The sequence below is a fragment of the Megachile rotundata genome, chromosome 12 (assembly GCF_050947335.1).
Source record: "Megachile rotundata isolate GNS110a chromosome 12, iyMegRotu1, whole genome shotgun sequence".
Taxonomy (NCBI): Eukaryota; Metazoa; Arthropoda; class Insecta; order Hymenoptera; family Megachilidae; genus Megachile; species Megachile rotundata.
The window spans coordinates 14,334,781-14,355,288 of NC_134994.1; the positions used below are offsets into that span (position 1 = coordinate 14,334,781).

General features: G+C 42.3%; 2 protein-coding genes and 2 long non-coding RNA genes across 15 annotated transcripts in view; 3 read left to right on the forward strand and 1 right to left on the reverse strand.

Moving 5' to 3' along the window:
* Window positions 1-3,354, forward strand: part of LOC100877469 (dipeptidase 1) — a 62,084-nt gene extending 58,730 nt beyond the window's left edge. For all 11 annotated transcript variants that reach the window (XM_076538045.1, XM_076538044.1, XM_076538047.1 and 8 more), the window contains one exon: window positions 1,381-3,354. In XM_076538045.1, the coding sequence (XP_076394160.1) occupies window positions 1,381-1,497 (117 nt within the window). In that variant the 3' untranslated portion in view covers window positions 1,498-3,354. The remainder of the gene's footprint in view (window positions 1-1,380) is intronic.
* Window positions 3,355-7,143: 3,789 nt separating this feature from the next.
* REPTOR-BP (REPTOR-binding partner) lies at window positions 7,144-19,680 on the reverse strand. Of its 2 annotated transcripts, XM_012281336.2 has the most exons (5): window positions 14,892-14,989; window positions 11,216-11,252; window positions 10,891-10,984; window positions 9,397-9,518; window positions 7,144-8,541 (listed from the first exon to the last, which is right to left on the reverse strand). In XM_012281336.2, exons 1-5 carry the CDS (start codon window positions 14,972-14,974, stop codon window positions 8,437-8,439), a joined length of 441 nt encoding a protein of 146 aa, XP_012136726.2. In that variant the 5' UTR covers window positions 14,975-14,989; the 3' UTR covers window positions 7,144-8,436. The 2 variants fall into 2 exon arrangements, with proteins under 2 accessions (XP_012136726.2, XP_003701600.1); XM_003701552.3 differs by lacking the exons at window positions 11,216-11,252; window positions 14,892-14,989 and adding an exon at window positions 19,492-19,680.
* On the forward strand, window positions 18,519-19,145 carry LOC105661999 (uncharacterized). The gene is made up of 2 exons (XR_013040128.1): window positions 18,519-18,748; window positions 19,035-19,145. It is a non-coding gene; the product is annotated as an uncharacterized LOC105661999 (long non-coding RNA).
* Window positions 19,681-19,835: 155 nt separating the features above from the next.
* Window positions 19,836-20,375, forward strand: LOC105662000 (uncharacterized). Its single transcript, XR_001095350.2, has 2 exons — window positions 19,836-20,050; window positions 20,151-20,375. It is a non-coding gene; the product is annotated as an uncharacterized LOC105662000 (long non-coding RNA).
* Window positions 20,376-20,508: the final 133 nt, after the last annotated feature.

The following is a 20,508-nucleotide window of genomic DNA, read 5'->3' on the forward strand; positions in this document are numbered from 1 at the left end:
GAAAGGAAAACCGTTTACGTTCATCGCGATGTTTGGAAGCAAAATAATCGCCGATGCATTTTACTGCACTCGCGAAAGGACTCGTAATGATTCATCAAGGACGGGTGAAAGATAGAAATAATGGTGCGTTTGATTAAAAACGTTCGGAATTTATGGACAATATTCATCTCGCAAAACAGTCTGTTTTACTCGCTAAGAAATCGTCCATTAACATTTTAATTTCCCTGACGATTCCTCGCAGTGTTTCGCGATGGTAAATGCGTCGAGCGAGAGGACCAGAAAGGGAAGAAAATTCAATTTGAAGGTAAAACGTACGTGGACGAGGAAAAAAGAGCACGCATTACGCGACGAAACGTTTGTAATGTCGCCGGGGGATGCTTTATCGCGATGTTACGGTAGCTGCGAAGGCAGCGATAAAAGTGGATTTGATTAGGGAACCCAAGAACCACCGGCATTTGTTACAAGCTCATTTTCTTTTTTCGCGACGTCGTGAACCAGGTACTACCCTTTCGCAGCCGAGAAAACGACTGTCGCACGGTGATAAAATTTGATAAGAACCGTTAAGGGTGTCATGTTCTAATTTCGCAAATTGACATCGTTGTTACTGAAATATTATGGTATTTAAAATTTCCCTGCTCCGGAGATAACGCGGGGTCTACGAGTCATTACCGCTAAACGATTAAACGGCAAAAACACGCGGGAAAGACAGAAAAGACAGAGGTTAAGAGGGTAGCGGGTGTAGGCACAGGAAAAAAGTTGTGAACATCGGTTACGCGTTTACGGAACAGCAACGAAAGCTTCGGCCGTACCGTAATGGTCGTGGAAGGTTAATGGGCTTACCGAAAATTGATGGTGGTTGTGCAGGGTCGCATGAAATACGCGCACCGCGAACTTTTTTTCCCTACGCCAAGCATGGCTTTCGCCATACAACCTCTCGCGAACATTCCCTTTTTCTCGTCGAGCGTGATTTTTCCTCAGAATATTCGCGACGCCATGTGCACCTCACGAGCCGGAACTTTCACCGGACCACCGTCAAAATTGATTGACTTTTTCCTTAAAATCCCTCCTATCGACAAATTCCTTCTTCCTTCGCTCGTTGACGGTCAACTCTCGTTTAATTCAACGAGAAAGAGAAAGAGATATACTGGAAAAATTCTAAAGGCATAACCTCGTGTAATTAGAATGAGAAACAAAAAGTATAAAAATGATCTCGAGCAAAATATTTTGAAGCGTTAAATTTATTGCTATTGCACAAACGTAAATGGTAGCAAAAGAAAAGAGGTTCCGGCGAGATAAATGGGGGAGATTCTCAAACGAGTTCATGGCAATAAATGGGTTAATGAATCCAAAGAACGAATAAGGTTTTTTTGTTGGTCGCAGGTTCGCGACGACATGGCAGCGGAGGGTATAGAACCACTGGAGGAGGAAATTCCGCACGAGGACATAATAGGTCGGGATTACTGCCGTTACAACGTGAAACGACTGATGGCGCCGTAGCGAGGATATCGAAAGGATCGAGTACAGCGAAGAAAAAGAGGATGAAGGTAGAGGGGAATCGAGGAAACGGTCATGGCGAACCAAACTCTCTTCGAAAGCACTTCGACTCGTGAATTCTAGCATCTGCGAAGGACGGCTCGGGTGTCTCGACGCGTCCCCTTTCGATTCTTTTCTCCGTTTCGCGTCAGCCATGATCCTCGGCCGTGTACGAACGTAAGTAGATAGGCAAACTCGATTTCCTTCGAAGAGGCGCGACATTGACAAGCGAGAACCGGTGAAAGGTCGTCTAGCGGAAGAGTGTGTTCCTTCGCAGAGGAATGATAGGTTTCTGCGAAAATAAAAGAGAACGATGGAATCGTGTGCGTTTTTCCTGCGATTCGAAGACCAACGCGTTTACACGGACGTCCGAGGAATAAAAGCGTATTCAATCCGAACGATTTCCTCGTCGATGCTGGAACCAAAACCGTTCTAGTCAATATGCTAATTATATTATGTATAAATATGTACACATAACGATCGATCTCGCGAACGACTGACACAGAACGTGACCTATTGTCACTGATACGAATGCGTGGATGTTTAACTGTGTTGCGTGTGAGTGAGACCGCGTGCAAGTGAGCAAAATGTTTGTACATATGGTACCTGAAGTCGAAGAACATATTGATCCTCCTACGGAACAGATCGGCCTTAACGGGGACACGATTGTAATCGTTATGAAATCGAACAACGGCAAACATAGAACCTGCATTATCCAAATTACTGAACAGAAGTATTCCGGAAATTTTTAGATAATCAAAAAAATCATGTATTGCAGATATCTGCAAGAAACTGAGAAGTTCCATTATCGAAATTGCTAGGTAAATATAAGTATTCGAAAATCTTGCAAAAACAGAAAATAAAATTTTGGATTTATTGGAATTGGAACGCGTCAAAACCACCTGTGTGCACTTCGGTATGCATACAAAATTGGACGAATGGAACTTCCATTACCCGAATTACTAAGGAAATGTAAACATTCAAAAATTTCCGATAATAAAAAGTAAAATTTGAGGTTTATTGGAACACGGAGAACCCTCTTCACACCTCGAACATACAAATTGGTGAAATGGTCCATTACCCTAATTGCTAAAAAAGTTATTCGGTTAACAGAAATAATTCCTGAAGAAAATAAAAGTATCGAAGTAGCAAGAACCCTAATTCTGCACTTGGATGACGTAGATTCTACAGCAGTCGTGTATTCCAAATTGTTCGATCGAATTCCTACTCGCGGCGGAAAAATTGAAACGGCCGATTTGATCGAAGGAAGATCTAGTTACATTAGACTCGAGAGAGCCGCAATCGTTGACTCCGTCAACGAGAACTTTCCTACGATTTTGCACGATCGAAGTTGACGTCGACACGCGCGTCGATGTGTAATCACGTTCACGAACGACATTTTTTTTCTCGAAAGGCGTCTCATTCATTCTAAACACTCTAAGACTCGTGTATTCTACTAAACGCACTGATAATATCCTTTCTTAACGATGTTTTTACGCTAAAGAAACTTTTAATATAGTCAAAATTTTAACGACTGCATAAAGGAGAAAAAGAAAATGATCAACTTCCCTCGTGCCATCGATGCATTTGGTCGTTAATTTTAAGTACGAGAATCTGCGGGTCGTTCGAAACTCGCCGTTTATGTTTCGATTAAAAGAAAATCAAGAAAAACTTGTTTCGTATCGACTGAACGACCATTCGTGTGCAAGTAGTCGAGATCAACGAAGCGTCAGTTTCGTGAATATATCCTAACATTTCAAGCGTTACTGAAACCGGAAATAAATTGACGACAAATCGAATATGGTCGTTGTTAAACTAAAATTATTTGCTTTATTCTTTTCCCATCGTTCCTTACTCCCTTTCATACTGAATCGACTACAATGATGAAGAATATAGAAGACTCCAGTGGTAATACAAACGTAACACGTGTATACACCGCGCGAGAGAAAAGGTCTACATTGAAATTAAAATTGAAATCATTCGGTCGAAGTAAATTTCTTGCGTCGATTACGAAACGGTCAACGCGTCGCGATAATTTTCGACATCAACGGAAGTCGTTGCGGTGCAAGCACATCGAGCAAGTAAACGGGCTGGTTGTGAATCGAGTGCATCGATTCGCCAATTTACAAGTAACAAAGGGCAGAGGCTCGTTGGTGATTCACACAGCGCGCAGGGAAGCAATCAGGTGCAAAGTACACGTTGAAATCGTAAACGCGGGCCTGGTTTATTGGCATTTCGGAATCGTACGTGCTGTAAATCCCGCCCGGAGGCTTGATTAGATTGTCGGACGGTAGATTTGATAATGGCTTGATTATCTATCAATCGAATTAATCAATCGAATCCTGCGCAAAATCGCGGTCGAATCGATTTACCTATCTAACGGAGTTCGTTTTCAGCCGGTGATTTTATTACTTAGCGCAAGTATTAATCGTTTGATAGGTGAAATTAATTTGCTCGACAATTCTTCAAATAAGCAAAGTGCTAAAGAATTTTTTAAACAAGTTAACAAAAGTTTCGATCCGACTGCCGCGAAGATAATAAGTTTTCGTTCCCCGATCGTTTGAAAGTGTCCACTGATCGAAAGTGTCGCGTAAAGTTTGCGAAGAAGGAAGAGAAAGGTAGGCCGAAGGGACAGCGTCGTCCTTTCGGTGATAATTAATTCTTCGTCGTTTGTGGCTGCTTAACGAGCTCGTTAAAAAGTTTTGACACATTTAGACCCTGGTTGGTCGCTGCAAGAACCATTTAAGCTTCTTCCGTCGACGGGCCATGGTTGAACGAGCAGTGGATTTCTTCGACTCCCTCGTTACTATCGAATTCTCTCTTCTGTCCTCCCGAATCTTCTACTTAAACCTACCCTTTACCAATTACACCGAAAAAGCACCGAGCAAGAAAGAATATCGAAGAGCTTTAAAAAAGTAACAGCAAGAGACCATTGTTTCGTTTTCGGCGAAATATCTGCCAAGTTTATAACCGAAACTCGACCTATAAATTTTATCCTTTAATACCGCTACGAATAATACCGGAGTTATACTTCTTGCCCGACTTATGGAATTCCAGTAGCGATACTTCTCGCCTGTGCCGGATTCCTGCCGACGATTCGCAAGAACAGAAGTTCCAAACGGCTCGGGAACTTTCGTTGAATCGTAAATTACGAAATGGAATAGATAACGTTATGATCAGCCAGGTGACGTTCTCCGAGATCGAACGAGTCAGGCACGTGCATCGAATGGTAACCATCAAACGGTTCGTCTGAATTTTAACCTTCGAGATATGGCGAGATGAGGTATCGAGTGGTAGACGGCGTAAACCGAACGGAAAATTAGTGTCAGGTTTACGCGCAATTTGCTGCGTCGTCCGGGTTTGCTTTTGGCTAACGCGATAGAGAATCAAATATCGGGCTGGGTGATCCTGCCTAGGTAAGGGCTTTACGATTCGGTCAATCGTAAATCGGTCAAATTGGAAAACCGTTTCTTTACATACGGTGCAAATGTTTAACGATATCTTGGTAAAACGTGTGCACTCAAAATCTTTTCATGAAATTCAATTGTAACATTTGAAACTTTGTGAAATTCTGCTTCGTGCAGATTATCTTATGCGAATGAAGTATGAAAAGTTATAAAGAAAGGTGGCAGAGTTACGAATACGTCATCTGAGAAAAGAGGTGCATGAGTTTGCAACGACCCGCTTTCCAAAATTAAATTGCCAAACGAAACAATCGAAAATGTCTATTTTCCTGAGACGAAAGAATATAAAATCGTTAAAAAATTCATTTATTGGCGGGTCGAATATTTCGGTCACAAGGGAGGATACAAGAAATGGACTACGGTGTATAAAATATGTACTCAGCCGGGGCCTTTGAGAATGAAGGTCCCTCGAGAGCTTTAGGCTCGCTTAAGATTTTGTTTGATCTGTATCCCACAAAGAACAGCCACTTCTTGCTCTTTCACGAGAAACTAGATTGTTATTACCTCATGCATTCTGCACTTTCAGAAATTTATAAACGAAGACGATCGAACGGGGCTGCATTAGTGTTTCAAATATAGATTGCTAAAAGAACAAAATCCACATCCAAAAGTTTTCGTATTATTTTTCATTGCGACATAATTCGAGACATTCAAAGAGGTTACACAAGGAATTGTGCAGGACATATTCTTCACGACATCGCCCAGAATACGACACCATGAACTAGTAGCATTTTATTTCATGAAAGTTATAAAAACGTACCGAACTCCAAACTTACGCACCGTTTCGAACAACTGGTCGCAGCAGTGCGTTAGATCGTGGCAATATTTTCTTGTATATACACTGACAGAATATCCAGCGGTGCTGCGCGACAGTATCACGCGTCGAAATCCCAGGAAATAGAATGTAAACTTTATGAGAAAACACGCGTGAAACGATACCCGGTAACCGTGAACAAGCGGAAAAGCACAGATAATAAAATAGTATTTTATTGGATACTTTCACGGTTGAAGTTCCAACAGCCGCGATTACGTCCGTTCGAGCGTATTAAACTGTCTTAATTTCGCTGAAAATGAACAGAAATTTTACGGCCTGCTGATACATTTTCAAATTCATAACGCGGGCGAGTTAAGACCTCGTAAAAGCCGACCAGAAAAAAAGCTCTCGAGCATTGTACCAGATTATAGAATTACTGCACCCTTTTTATTCGTAATTTCATGTCCTTACTGTCGGCTTTTTATTAATTTCTTTTTTGCGAGATGAATGCATCCGGGGGTTTAAAAATGGAAAACGTTCAGGATTTATGCGACAGTAGTCATAGCTTTCCTAATAATACCGGCTAAAATTAAGATATAAATTAAAAAACCAATTTTCCTTTCATTGGATACCGACGGGTTCGCTGCAGTATCTCTGAAAAAAAGATGAGATCCTTATATGAACGCGATCGATTTTATTCGTTCACGTTTTTTGCTCGTCGCGAAGTTAAATATCGAGGGATCAGTATCTTTTTCAAACTTCTCGTTTGAATAACGCACGCGCTACTTCATTCGACCACTGAAATAATACTTTATTCTTAGTATACGGGTCAGCTGGTATCTTTCAATTATTATTATTACCGACACTTTTACCGTTTGACCTGGCCTGGTTCGGTCAGGAAGACTTCAATAGCTACATTTTGCATACGCTCGCAGATATACGAGCCAGCGATACTGATCGCTTTTTCCTCCCTTTTTCCTTTCCACACTTTTTTAGTTTTTTATTCTTTTATCATACGGTAGTGACATTGTTTCGACGCGCCGGATAATATCAGTACGAGATTGCGTTGCAATCTGCGTAAATCGAACAAGAGATTTCGTGTCGAACATATTTCACGGGCAAAATATGCAAATTTGCGTTTCACCCAGAATGTAACGGAAAATTGTAACGTTCGAAATATCATTTGCATACAAAACTGCCCGACTTCTATCCCTGTAATGGCGCAGAAGACAAATACATTTTCAAAATTTTGGCTCCACTACACCATTGTCCGACTAATCGTCTCTTTTCCACTTGCATAGCGATTTCTAACGCATTGTTCGCTCGTACCGAAAAGAAAACTACATTAACAGAATAGAACAAAAATTTGGTCAGGATATAAAACGGAATAAGTTTCTTTAAAAATATTCATTTTATTCGTTCACTAGACTTTCTCCAGATATATCTTCTATATATATATAAATATATATATATTTCCGAAATATCAATAATCTGTACAAAATGATAGCTTTTACACCGTCTTATAAAAATACCGCTTCCATAAAAACGTCCCTCGCTTGCGTCAGCGAGTCCAAATTAAAATCGAAATTAAGGAAAACGCTCCTGGCGATAATTCGATGAGAAAAGAAGTGACAATAGCAAGGCCTAAATCGTTCAACGAATACACCTATAGAATGACAAGAGTCACCGAACAGGGAATACTACGTTACCTTTATCTCTCCGACTATGATACACAGCGATCAACGATCGTTCATCGCGTAACAGGGATATATAAACGTTTTTTTGTCTGTTCATATTCTCCTTAACAATCACGATGAAAGAGGTATATACCTATTTGTGATGTCGCTGCAACGATGACTGACTCGATGTGGAAGAGAAATTTTTGTCGTTGGGATTCCGCGCCGATGGAGCTATACGAGACGTATATTTTTAATTTCGCAATACGCGTCAAGTCGAGCAACTAACGCACGACGACAAGAAATCACAACGGAACGAACGTTGCTATATTTCCTATCGCCGATGCGAGTTTGAACGCTGCGTTGTTTACAAAAAGAGATTTGTAAATATCCCAACAGATGGGATGGCAAATTCGTTAACGCAGCATCAGCGGTGCAAAATCACAGGTACGTGGCATCGCTTGTCTACGGAATCGCTAACTTGATCAGCTTTATCGTTGCGTCTCAAAGATAACAAAAATAGTTTAACTTAAGGGGTGAAAAATAACAAGGGGCAAGGGGTGAGGGGACACGAACAATTTCGCTGTACATAAACGACGAAACAACGACGTCGAACCGCGAGTTACTATCACAAAAAAGGAAACAGGGAGAAGACAACGGAAAAAAGGGAATAGACGAGGACTAGTTTTGTACGTAAGCAGAACAGAATCGTAGAAACGAGGCGGGACAAGGACTGTTGTTTCCACGGATGGTCCCAATGGGAGTTTGTTCAGTGGAAAAAAAACGCGGCAGACAGAAGACCTCGAACGAGTCGTTGAAGAAGAATCCGAATTTGTCACGTGAATTGTCCAGTGGTATTCTTCGGTTCGAAGAACGCCGGTTGAACGCCGAAACAAAGCTCGTTTGTCAGAAAGAAGAAAACGATCGCAGAAAAAAAGAGAAAAGAGAGACATATAAAGAATGTGCGGAGCTCTCGATGTTCGTGACTCGTGTGTTTCTCTGTTCAGGGTTAGTTGACCACTTTCTCCCGTTTCAAGGAGCCAAACTCCTCCAGCATCGCTTGTAGCCCTTCGGGAACTCGTCCGGCGTCCAATTCTTGTCCCCACTGCCGATACTGAAAGAAGAACGAACAATTGTTACATGATATACAGGTGACACGCGATCGGACGTTATTTATTATACCACGACATTCTGGGGATCTTTGAAAAGGATCTGGAAAGATTCAAGGATGGAGGCTGTGCAGGAGAGGATCCTCTTCTTTCGTTAAGTTCATTCGTTTTGGATCAAACGAGAACCTGCAAAATAATTTATTCGATACGACCCGGTGGTAGTTTTTTGTATGATCAATAAATTTTAATCTTACCTGTCGTATTATGACGGAGCTATTTTCATGAGACGATTCGAAACACGTACACGTATTCGAAGTTAGGGGTTGCTTTCGCAAACAGTAAAACTAATTCCGTGAACTTGAAGTCTTACCAGATAAAAAGATAAAAGTGCACGACATGTTTATGGTTCCTCAAGAAAACTTTGCGCTCTGTATATTCCTGCCTTAGCCGAAGAATTTACGATATTAACGCGCGGGAAATAGAAACGTTACCCCGCGAAATTTCTATAGAAACCGTAGTTCTTCTGGAAAGACGGTTGCATAATCGAGGCTACATAGGACTTTAAAAACGTTCGCAGCGTAAAAAGTTGTACCGAATAATAGACGCATAATTCAACCACGGTATTCGTGAAAACTTTTCTACGCGCAAGATTTATACGGTCTCGGTATGCAACGAGAAACAGAATGTACATGTACAATGTGATGCGACCTACTCCTTTTTCGATTAAAACAATGTACTTGCATAAAATACTCAACGGGTTTTCTTACATAACGAAATTACCCGCGAGAAAAAATCTGTAACTTCCATTTGTTTTTTTAGTAACAGGAAAAATTAATCATGCGGGAGAAAGGTTAGCTTACCATCTCCAACTCCTTCCGCAAAGCAAGCACAGCCTTTTCTCGGTCGGCTACCAACTCTTCGAGGTATTGATACCTTAACTTCTTTCGAGCACGACACTCCCTCGCACTCTGTCGGCTTCGTTCTGTAAAAATAAACGGGAAAATGCGAAAACGTGAGACCTCGATATCGACGCGATAGAAGTGCTTCGTAAAACTGTATAGAAACGCACACACCTGGTACGTACACCACTTTGCTATCTTTCAATTTATTTTACACAACCTATTGAAATAAACAGTAAGAAAAATGATTCTTCCATAAAGACTGCTACACAAGGTACTAAGAGAAAAATTAAACAAGCAGGCCACTGCTATGCAGGCTGGATCCTTTTGCCACGCGTTTCTGCGAAAATCAAGTGCAGCACGCGTGCAGTGTGCAGGCTGCGTTAATAATTCAAAATAGGGATTTGCGACGCAAAGTCTGGTACTTGCGAGATAAGCGTAACGAAATCCTAACATACGATACTTTCGAAATTCTGCTTTTCTTACACGAGTTCCGCGAGAAAGGGAAATATTCGCGACGTCGAACCGTGCCGCAAGAAATACTACGAGTACAACGTCACGACTGCAAAAATGCACGATACCGGTAACGTGTTAAAGTCAACAAAGTGTAGCCAGGAGAAATATTTGGCTGCGCGACTAGTTAATACTTTGTCTACCGCAAATTTATATTGCGAAATGTAAACCCCTACATTAAACAGTAAGACGAGATCCTTCAAACTAAAGACAACTTCGGGTACTCGGCGTCGATATTTCGTTCAAATACTTCCGAGGACGTTCACCTTCTGTATCGCGGTTTAGAAATACAAGATCGAATTGACTGTCAATTTCGAAGAACAGAAACAACAGATTTAACTATGACAAGATAGATGGTGCGAGGGTTAAAATTTGACGGAAGATATATCGCCCCTGAAGAATGGTAACGATGCTATTCGTTTAGCACTGTGGCAACGTTTCCGATCACGGATTCATGGAGAAGACAGGGCGACGGACAAAATCGATCGTAATAGCCTGCTGCCAGGATATTGCAAATTTCTCGTCGATACGGGGACCGCGACGCGATAAAGCCCTTTACGATCAAGGGTCGCGGGCTATTATCGCGTCTACGGCTCACTAAGCTCGGCTTTTACGCGGCAATAAACGTTCCCGCCGCTTTCTCCACGCGGACGTTCTTTTTTAGAAGCTGTCCGTAAAGAGAGCCTTCGAAGAAAGCTTCGCCAGATCCTCGAAAGACGTCTGAGAACCGGAGGGATTTCTATCGAGAAGAGATTGTTCGCGACTAAACACGACCAAAAGCGTGGAAATGGATACACCTTGTCCGACACGAAACAGCCTCGGATAAAGTAATTTAACGAATCTTCGATCAGGATAAAACTGTATGAAGAGATGAATATTTTATCAGGACTGTTTTTATATAATATACCAAATATTTATGCATTTAGAAGAGAAATTTCTTACCGAGCTTGGCTTTCATATCCGTCTTCTCGGACGCCTTCCTTCCAGGCTTGCGTCCCCTCTTTCCCCCCTCTTTCCGATCACCGCGAGATCCCTCCTGCAACAAAAGAGTCATTAAAATACACATCAAATTTTCATGAAATTTAACGTAGCTTTCCGTACAGTCATGATTTTCCCAAAATAAAAAAAAATCCCTCAAACAATTGCAGTTGCATAATATCGCACTCGGTGCGATAAAAATTCCCATAAAAATTGTCCAGCAACATTCAAATCAATTTGCACGGATAAAGCACGACGTATATTTTTTTTGAAAGCAAGCAACACGAACCTCGAAAGATCGTGCACAGCACCATTTCCTTTTCCAGCTGAAATCACGAGTCGTAAAATCGGGATATAACAACGATGAAACAGAGTAGCATCGAGATCTGAAAGCGGATGATACGAGTCCCTACGGTGGCGTAATACCGCTTGATCCGTTGTTTCTTCCTACCTCTGATTAATATCTCAAACGAGTTTGTTGAAGCTAGCAGGGGAACAACGTCCAACGTTTTCAATGGAAACAAAAGCTTATTGAGTCACGGAGAGCAGCTTTGGCTAGGACCGCTAAAAGCTCTACGTGAAACCCTTATCGCGAGAGGTTGCCTAAGCGCGTTGCCGTTTATTGAGCAACGTCAACGAATTTTCACCGGTGCATCGAGTAATGTTCATAGGACTCTCAGAAAAAAAACCGACGACTCCCTCGGGACCATTGCTTTCTTGACTTCGATGTTCTACGAAGACGTGAAAACTAACCATTTTCGGAAGTGAATTTTCCGTCCATAAAAGTTTAGATAATCTTAACGACGGGAAAAAGAAGTACCGTAAACTCGTTTTATTTCCAGCAGTCAAGATAGCAAATCTGTAAATCGAGTCACACTTAACAGCTTAGGCTGTTTATTCGCCTTCCGGGCGAATTTTGCGATAAAGGGTTGACGGTTTCAGCTCAGAGAAGGAAAGCATCTTTCAGGGCTGACCCGAGGAGACGCTTTAATGTCCCCGCAAAAAGTCAGGAAAACGAAGAACAAGTTAATACAACGCACGTAGAGGATAAGAGTGTCTCCAGCGGGCGCGCACGACCAGTTAAAATTTACACGTCCCTGGAGCACAGTTGTTGCGACGAGCAGAGGCAGAGCCGCAGGCTTAGCTATGCATGTGCTCACGGGTGACAAAATACAAATTCTGCCCCTTTTAGGGGAGCTGTTTACCTTCGGTCCTATCTTTTCCTCTCAATCCTATCTGGTATTAAATCTCCTTGAATCCTCTTTCTTTTCCTCGACCGTTTCCCAGACTCCTTTACCCGTCTCCACCCTCTTTCTCGCTCTCACCCTTTCGAGTGTCTGGCTACCCTTCTTCTTTTGCTCTCGACGCGCCAGGCTTTGTGGGTAGAAAATGGAATTGATGTTCTGTGATAAGTAGAGTGATACAGGAAGTAAGGATGTAAGAGAGACAGAAGATGGTAAACTGTAAGGATTTCGAGCGTGCACGCGAGCCGCCTCTACCGCTAGCCTCGAGACCGTGCTTTAAAGCCAAGAATATAATTAACGCGTCGACTGCCGTGGGGGTCACTGTTGCAACTTCAAACCGACGCCTCGAATTCAGTTTAACGGAATAATCAATGAAAGGAGAGTCCCGAACGAAGCGTGTAAGGAGAGTAAATAGCAAGTGAGAAGGTTAATAATCGAAAGATGGACCGTCGATTTCGTAACCCTTTTCAAGTTATTTGGGTCGCGCAGTTTGTCGAGCGTACCCTTTCGCGAACGGCTAGAATACCCGTCAAATCTCTACCCTGCTGACACTGACACTGACACTGACACTTCCGTCGATTTCCTGGCCGCCCCTATCGCGAACGCCATGATACCTGCATCATCGTCCCTGCGCCTGACAATTTCACCCGCTATGCGCTGACATGTATCCGCGATCGTCGAACGAACGCTTGCTCGTTTCCGGGATTCGTCTGCCCGACATCGTCTAAAAGCGTCGATTTTACGTATTCGACACGTTTTATCGACGGAACGGTTAATATCTGCTTGTCACTTATTATTCCAACCCTTTTAGCGACGTGACTCGTCGGAAAAATATTTCTACTTCAGATTTGGCAGGTGAACGTCTGCTACGTTGCACGTACTCGCGTTTGACCGAGATGAAATATGCTTCCTTCGGCTAAAAATAAATGCAAGCGAAGACGCTTGCCTTCGATTTTGGGGAAACCGATTCTTAGGAAATCTTCTACGAAATACCTAGGAAGAACTTTGAGAAGAGCCTGGGGGTGAATCCAAGTCGAACCTTCCCACAATTTTACGAGTTTACTTTGAAATATTCTCGTCAAAGCATCGCACGAGTTGAACAAAGGTGATCAAACAATGGGGAAATGATCGGAGAAGATTTCTCCGACACGATCAAATCGGATGCTCGATAGACATCGCGGTCGGAGAAACCGGAAGCTAGTAAACCACATTGTACACAATCGAGTACAGTGGCTTTGTAGCTTCGCGGCTCGTCGGACGATTCCCTCTTACGCGTATTTCTCGAGCGCAAAGGCCAGGTTACGCGGCTCGCTTGATGCCAAGGCTCTACGTTCCGCGTCGAGCGTGATTCAATCTAACGGCGTGAACGCGCGCGTCTAATCGACGTTAGCATGTGTACGCGCCACGATTTACGCAACGAACGAACGAACGATGCATGTCCTACGATCCTGTCAAAGGCGATCTACCTGGTAGAATGGGTTAAAAAAATAGTGTGCGTGGACATCGACCGTGATGGAGGTGAAACCTATCGTCGCTACAGAGAGGACGTTGAAATTTATAGGTTGAGAAATTTAGGATATAGAGAATTTTTACAGGGACAGAAATTCAAGGATTTGAAATTCTGTAAATTTAAAAATTGTAAAATTTGTTTCGGTCGAAACAGTTCACCACCGAATACAAGTTTCGCTTCGATAAGCAATCCGAATTGCTGAACCGATATACTCTCTCGTTCCCGATAATCGAACCTCTTTATCGATACAAACAACGGTCGTTCTTATTTGCCAAGCAACGTATTTCATGCTCAAGGAACTTTTCAACGTTTATTCGTCCCGTAGGCTGAAATTCATATGGAAAGCAGAAGAAGAATAACACGAACGACTTGTTCCACGACAAAGTTATTCGACACAAAGGAAATTTTCACCGGCGAAATCTCGCGACGTTCGTTTCACGCGAAATTCCCTCAAAGACAAAGCTGAAATATAAACAATTCTAACGCGGCATCGATCGAGCCGACCAACCATGAAGCGTTCGAATTTCCGCGAATAAAAATTCCTTTACGTATCCGTTGAATCTAAATTCGACGCTAATGAAGTATTTGCACACCGCGTCCGGCTGCCTGTTCGATTCATTTCGCTCGTCGTAAGACGACAATAAAACCACCCTCCATCTTCGTCGCCTTCTCGATAATGTCCGAGCGTGTTCGCGTGGTGCGAGTAACAAAATTATCGGGTGACAGCATTAAATAAGAAACGACGAGGTTCGAGATAAGAAGCAGCAGGTTTTCCAGCGAGCTTACGGTCAATTCGAAACCAACAACGAAAATGCCATTCATTAACGACCGCTCCGTTCCTCCGCCTTCGCGGAACAACTTTCAGACGATCAGCTTTCTAGTGGAGGGCCTTTAATTACAAAGGTACGGGTTCTATCTCTTTCCTGCGAGCTTGGGCTACTCTCGAATTTCACGGAAAGAACTCGTCGTTCAATTAATTTTCATTATTAACGGAATTACTCCGGGACTGCCTTAGCGAGACTCTCTTAAACGCGTTAGCCATCTTTTCCAACCCCTGATTCCCTCTCTATTACACCGAAATCTTCCCGCACCCTTTCCTCTTATACTTTCAATCTTAATTTCGACTCGAGCAATTGGCTAACTTTTTCTGACCCTCTTCCCTTACAACAAATTTCTGCAGGTTAAAACTTGTTAGCACGTTGAACGCCTACTTGTTACCTCCTCTTCGGATCGTTTCCACAAAATATTCCTCCTGAAGTCTCTCAGTGATTATTCGAGCCACTTCGGAAAACATAAATAAAATTAATGTAGTCCCGCACGCGGCGACTCTATAATTCGCCGTTACGATCCTATAATATCACGAAGAACGATGCCACGACGTTACGACGGTCTTCTCTCTCATTGTGTAAAGCATCGAGCATGCACGGCACAGTTACTGGATCCACCGAGGGCATACAACCTTATTATTACCTCCGTTCGTCGAAGGTTGCACGATCCTACGCCGCTCTTTCGACGCTGACCTACAAAGCGATTCTCGCGGCTGCGAACGACCACTTGGACGAGAACTTCTCCATCGAAATCGTCGTTAAATTGCGTCAATCGATACGTGGATATCGCCAAGTGTTAACCTATCATCTTAAATCAACCTTTCATTTAGATTTCTTCGATTTTCATTTCGATTCGCGACTATCGCTATCGAACAATGCGAGGTCATACGCTCTTGGTCCTCGCACGACTCGAAGATTAATGCGAATAACCTCTTACTGTTTGATAATGGTATACGCGGTCGCGTATCAACACGTGTCTTTTTTTCAAGAGTGCATTCAATCTGTACTTAGCTGTGTGAAACATTACCCACCTTAATCAACCTGTTCTGAATTCGTAAGGTTTAAATAGGACTAAAATTTGTGAGCTGTTTATCGGATCTTTGAAAAGAACGTTGTCGGAACAGTATATCGTACATATCACCGAATCATTGCAGCTGAAGAATAACAATATATGGTAGGAAAAATGGAGGTGAGAAAAAAGCGACGGGACACGAGGACACGCGCTTTAAAGACTCCTTGGGCTTTTCCACGTCATTGTTCGCCGCGAGACTAACGCGACCGGAAGAGAAACGGCGAGAGAGGAAGAGGAGAAGGAAGCCTCGTAATTTTCCAACCGTGCCACCGACGCCGCTACGTAACAATGAACGAGGGAGATCCCGCGAATACAATGGCAGAGCTGCACGCTGAAATCATAGCACCGCCACGAAAATCCCGTAAATCTACCTGCGATAACCGATTCCCGCGTGAAATTCGCGACCCCCTGTCGATCGAACTTTCCATTTACAGTCTAATATACATCTAGCGCGATCGAGCATGTGATTCGTTCGTTTTACACAAGAAAATCATATACTCCCAGTCTGCACGTCCTCCGATAGCGGTAGCTACTTGTGGCCTCACGTTTTGATCGGTTGTCACGTATTTCTTTGACACTACTTTCTGTCTTTTTCTTTATCGACTTCGCCTGTGAAACTGTAAGATAATCTGGACCTAGTGAAACATGGACTCGAAGCTAAGTCTAGAACAATTAAGATCTAAAGGGCGACGTAGAACTAAGGAAATATTTGACCAATGAAAACGTGGACCTATGCTAGAAGTGACACAGATTGGAAGAGACTTGTGAACGTACTTGGGATATAATGTAAATTGAAATTTAGATATATTGCAACCTAGACCTTGGGAAAGTTAGATTGTAATTTAAAAGCAATAAGTCTGCGCTAGTAAAACGCAGTCACTCATTCAGCGATTCTTTCCATGGAGAGAGGAAAGTTTATGGAAGGAAAGCGAAGAAGAGGAAGTCTGATGGAAGGAACGCGAACTCGTACCGATAAGCAACTGTCGTAAAAGATTTACGACACGGGGAACATCTGTCGTTGCGATGCCGCTGTTCTCCACGCTTCGATTGGTTTGCAAACGTATCGAGATCTCGATAGGAGACAGTGATCGGAACACCGCCTATGAAACTCCTTGGAAATGCAGCTAGTTCGCTCCGATCGAGCTAAGCGTATATAAGACTGTCTAGTGTCAGTCTTCGAGAAACTCCATTCCCGACCCAATTTATTTCAGACCTGAGTTAACACCTTATAGATAATCGTTATAATACAGAAAATTTGGAAAACCCTTAAACATATGCTTATAAGAGAAAAGATAGACTTGAGAACCTAGACTTAAGATCTTATAAAGAACCTAGAATTGTGAAAAATTTCTCAACAGCCTTGTCTGAGTCCAAGAACAGTTCGAACCCAAAGAAATCTCAGATCAGACAGAAGTCGAGCTACGGAAATATTTCAGACTGTAGTGCAATATTGAAAGATATAATAGGAAATTTGAGCATTTTGACGAGGTAATTGGAAGAAGTCCACGACATAGTTTGAACATCGTAGGATCGAAGAAAGAACGATTACTCGAACGGAACGAGGTACATTGGGTTTCTTCCGATCGAACGGGAACTCTCCGGAACCATTACCGTAAAGTGTCGGGAGTAAAACGGTATTACAGTGAAAAGCTGCATGGTGTGACGAAAGGGCAACGAACGCCGCTTAAATTTTGCCACTTAAACCTTTCCAGCCGGACCGTTTCGCTCTGATTACCCAATCAAAAATATTCTCGGGCATTCTGGAAGCTCGCGAGCGTGACCGGATCGCGACCCGTTCAATTTTACCGAACGTGTCGCATCGTTCGAACAATACGAAACTCCGCTTCGATTTCGAACGGGTTACGTGAAACGGGGCGCGAAATCGCTGAAACGCAAAACCGTTTATCGCCAATTGCGAATCGGATAAGAGGCTAACAGCCCCTTTAAACTCGTACACCCGCAGTTAAGTTTCTACGAACAACCCTTTGAGAACGATAAGCCCGTATATATGAATGCAACGGAAATTATTATTATGATTTGCAAGCTCTTATGAATTATGAATCTTGACACAAATAAACATTCGAGATTAGTACTTTAGAAGAGGAACAATATAGCCGTGCATGCATAATATCCAGGTCGAAAATCCGCAAAGGGTTAAGGGCACCTGTCTCCACCTTAATTAGATGCGTACAACTGTGCAGCAGCGTCACGTGCGGATAACGGTTCTAAGAAAATCATTACGGTGATCACAGACTCTTACATCTTGGATAAACAAATAATTTACAATGTATACTCTGTAAGGGAAACAGCATACTTCACAGAGGGTCCTTCCAACCTGACATTTGATTCACCATAAAAAACTCTACTATCAATTTTTTAGTTCATCAAGTTTAGCAATTTGCAAATTCGAAAATCTAAACCTAAAAATTTATGAATTCTAAAATTTGAAAATTGCGAGTAGTTGATCCCTCAAGATCGAAGGGTCAGTCATCCGACCGTACAGTGTCAAGTCAGAAGGGTTAAGGACACCGTTTTCCCTCCGAATTAGATGCACACCGTTGAATTGCGCAGTAGCGTCGCGTGTGGGCGACCAAGTATAACGGTAGCAGTAAAAGCGATCGACCGGCATTTCGAACGCAACAACATCGATATGAATTTTACTAGCCTCTACCAATTTCAAATGCTTGTGTCGCGCGGGAATCAGAAATTACGATATGCACCGGCGTAAAAGCGAGCGTGCGTAATTCTCGATTTAACCGGGAGAGAATCAACAGGGTATCGTTCGGAAATGGTATGTATATAAGGTGTTCGAAAAACAAGAGGTAATTCTACGGTCTGGTCCGTGATAAATATGCGCGAGAGTTTATAGCTAACTAAATTAACGTGGACCGCTATGAATCGAGAAAGAAATGAAATAAATGTATCTGAAGAAAACTCACCGGTGCTACGCGACGTGTGAGCTGTGTCAACTGCGCAGTTGACGGGCTAAAACGTTGTGTTCAGGGATGTGGTGTTCGATACCGGTGCCCGAACGGTACAACCGGTAATAGTTGAACGACCGTCGCGACGCGAAACGGCGATTTACCGAATCTCGTGACATCCAAATCGAGATCAAAATTGTTTATACTGTGCGCTTCACTTTTCCGGAATATCTACAATTTGTATGAAGGTAGCGTGCAATTTGATTTCTTTCAACTGTCACTAGTTTCGTGATCGATTACGAACGTATGGCATGAACTTCCGACTCGTTTTTGTGATCGATTCAAATAGTCGCAAGGAACTGGAGCACTTCTCTTTTCCACTTACAATTAGAACTCAGTTGACCTTGTTCCTACTTACATTATTTAAGGTTTTAATGTGGTTATAAACTTCATAGTTTCCTTCTATTTTATATTACACAAAATTTCACAAGACAAACAGTACTAAACATTAACTTTATCCGTGATGGACTCCAGTATATTCCGCGCCTGATGATCATATGACTTTCCGAAGACGATAGCGACATCTTCTGAGCGAAGACGAAACCAAACGAAACGACACGTGGCGCGATCAGACGACAAGAATGCGAAAGAAAACGAAGCAGCGACATCAAACGTCAACTTACCACGAAATAGCACACACGAGCAAATAGCCACCCTTTGGCTGTGCATGTTCCCCCTCCCACCCCACGAACCCCTTGCCAAATCAACGATCTCACGGGTCTGGACGTCGAAGGAAAGAAACAACGCCCTTTGTTGGCAATTCTAAGAAACGATTAATGTTGTAAAAAAATGAAGACTTTATACGCGCGCCCTCTTTGCACAACATGGTGTAATCTGTTTAAAGCGCGTAATCTTGTTGCCTGATTTTCATGGCAGTTTGCGTCACGCGAGCACGTTGTCACCTCATCGTTTGTACAAATTGTCGACTCACCGTTTCGTTTTCCGCGATACACATAGGCTCTACTTCCATGACTCGCACTGGTTTTCTTCCTTAACGTGTCCCTTCAATGAATCCTTCGCCACACGCTTTGTTCGATAGCGATTCCGTCCTGTTCTTCAACACTTTGAAACGGCAACGTGTGTCTGTTTACAAACACTGCAAGGTCACACAGCAGACCCCCAGACCTTTCTGACTGTCGAGTATTTCGTATTACGTCACGACCGATCGTCGTGACATCGGCGGAGAAACAACGAAACACCATCGAGTTGACTTTTCAAATTGACTGCTGATAAGTGACAAAAATTTGCAATAAAAATTTTAACCATGAAATTTAAATCCCGCTTTAACTTTACTCTTCTTGTACATAAACGTTTCTTAAGTTAATCGATGTTTAGGTAAAGAATAATTAGTGCAATGAACGAAAACGGTCAATTAGACCCCGAGTATAACTGGATCGTACGAACGTGTACGAATGCTTTTAACGTTTATTTAACCGTGCTTCATTTTGCCTTTTATGATAATGCCATAAATACGCAACCAAATGCTACTTGTAAGTAATAATATAAATAACTTTATTGCGTATAAAACAAATTGCTGATATCAAATTTTAAAGTTATTCAAGTATCGATCTCGTAATAAATGTAATAAAGTTGCAGAGGCTTTGTCGTACTCCTTATTCATGGCAGCTGTGGACCTTTTGGTATATTCAATATTACAATGATAACAAGTAACATTACAAAGTTAAAATTGCCCACTCCCTGAGTATAAATTCACATCGTATTTAAAATGTATTTACATTATATTTGTTAATTCAATCATTGTATTATATATACTTTCAAATATATGACATCCTTCTCTGCGCAGAAAAATGCAAATTGGCCATTGTTATCTTTGTTCATTGTAATATATTGAACTCTATTTCATTTAATACGTAACTGCCACACATACCATCTGTGAATGAATCATTCGATTTTTATTCGTTATAGCAGCCATCATTCTTCCATGACC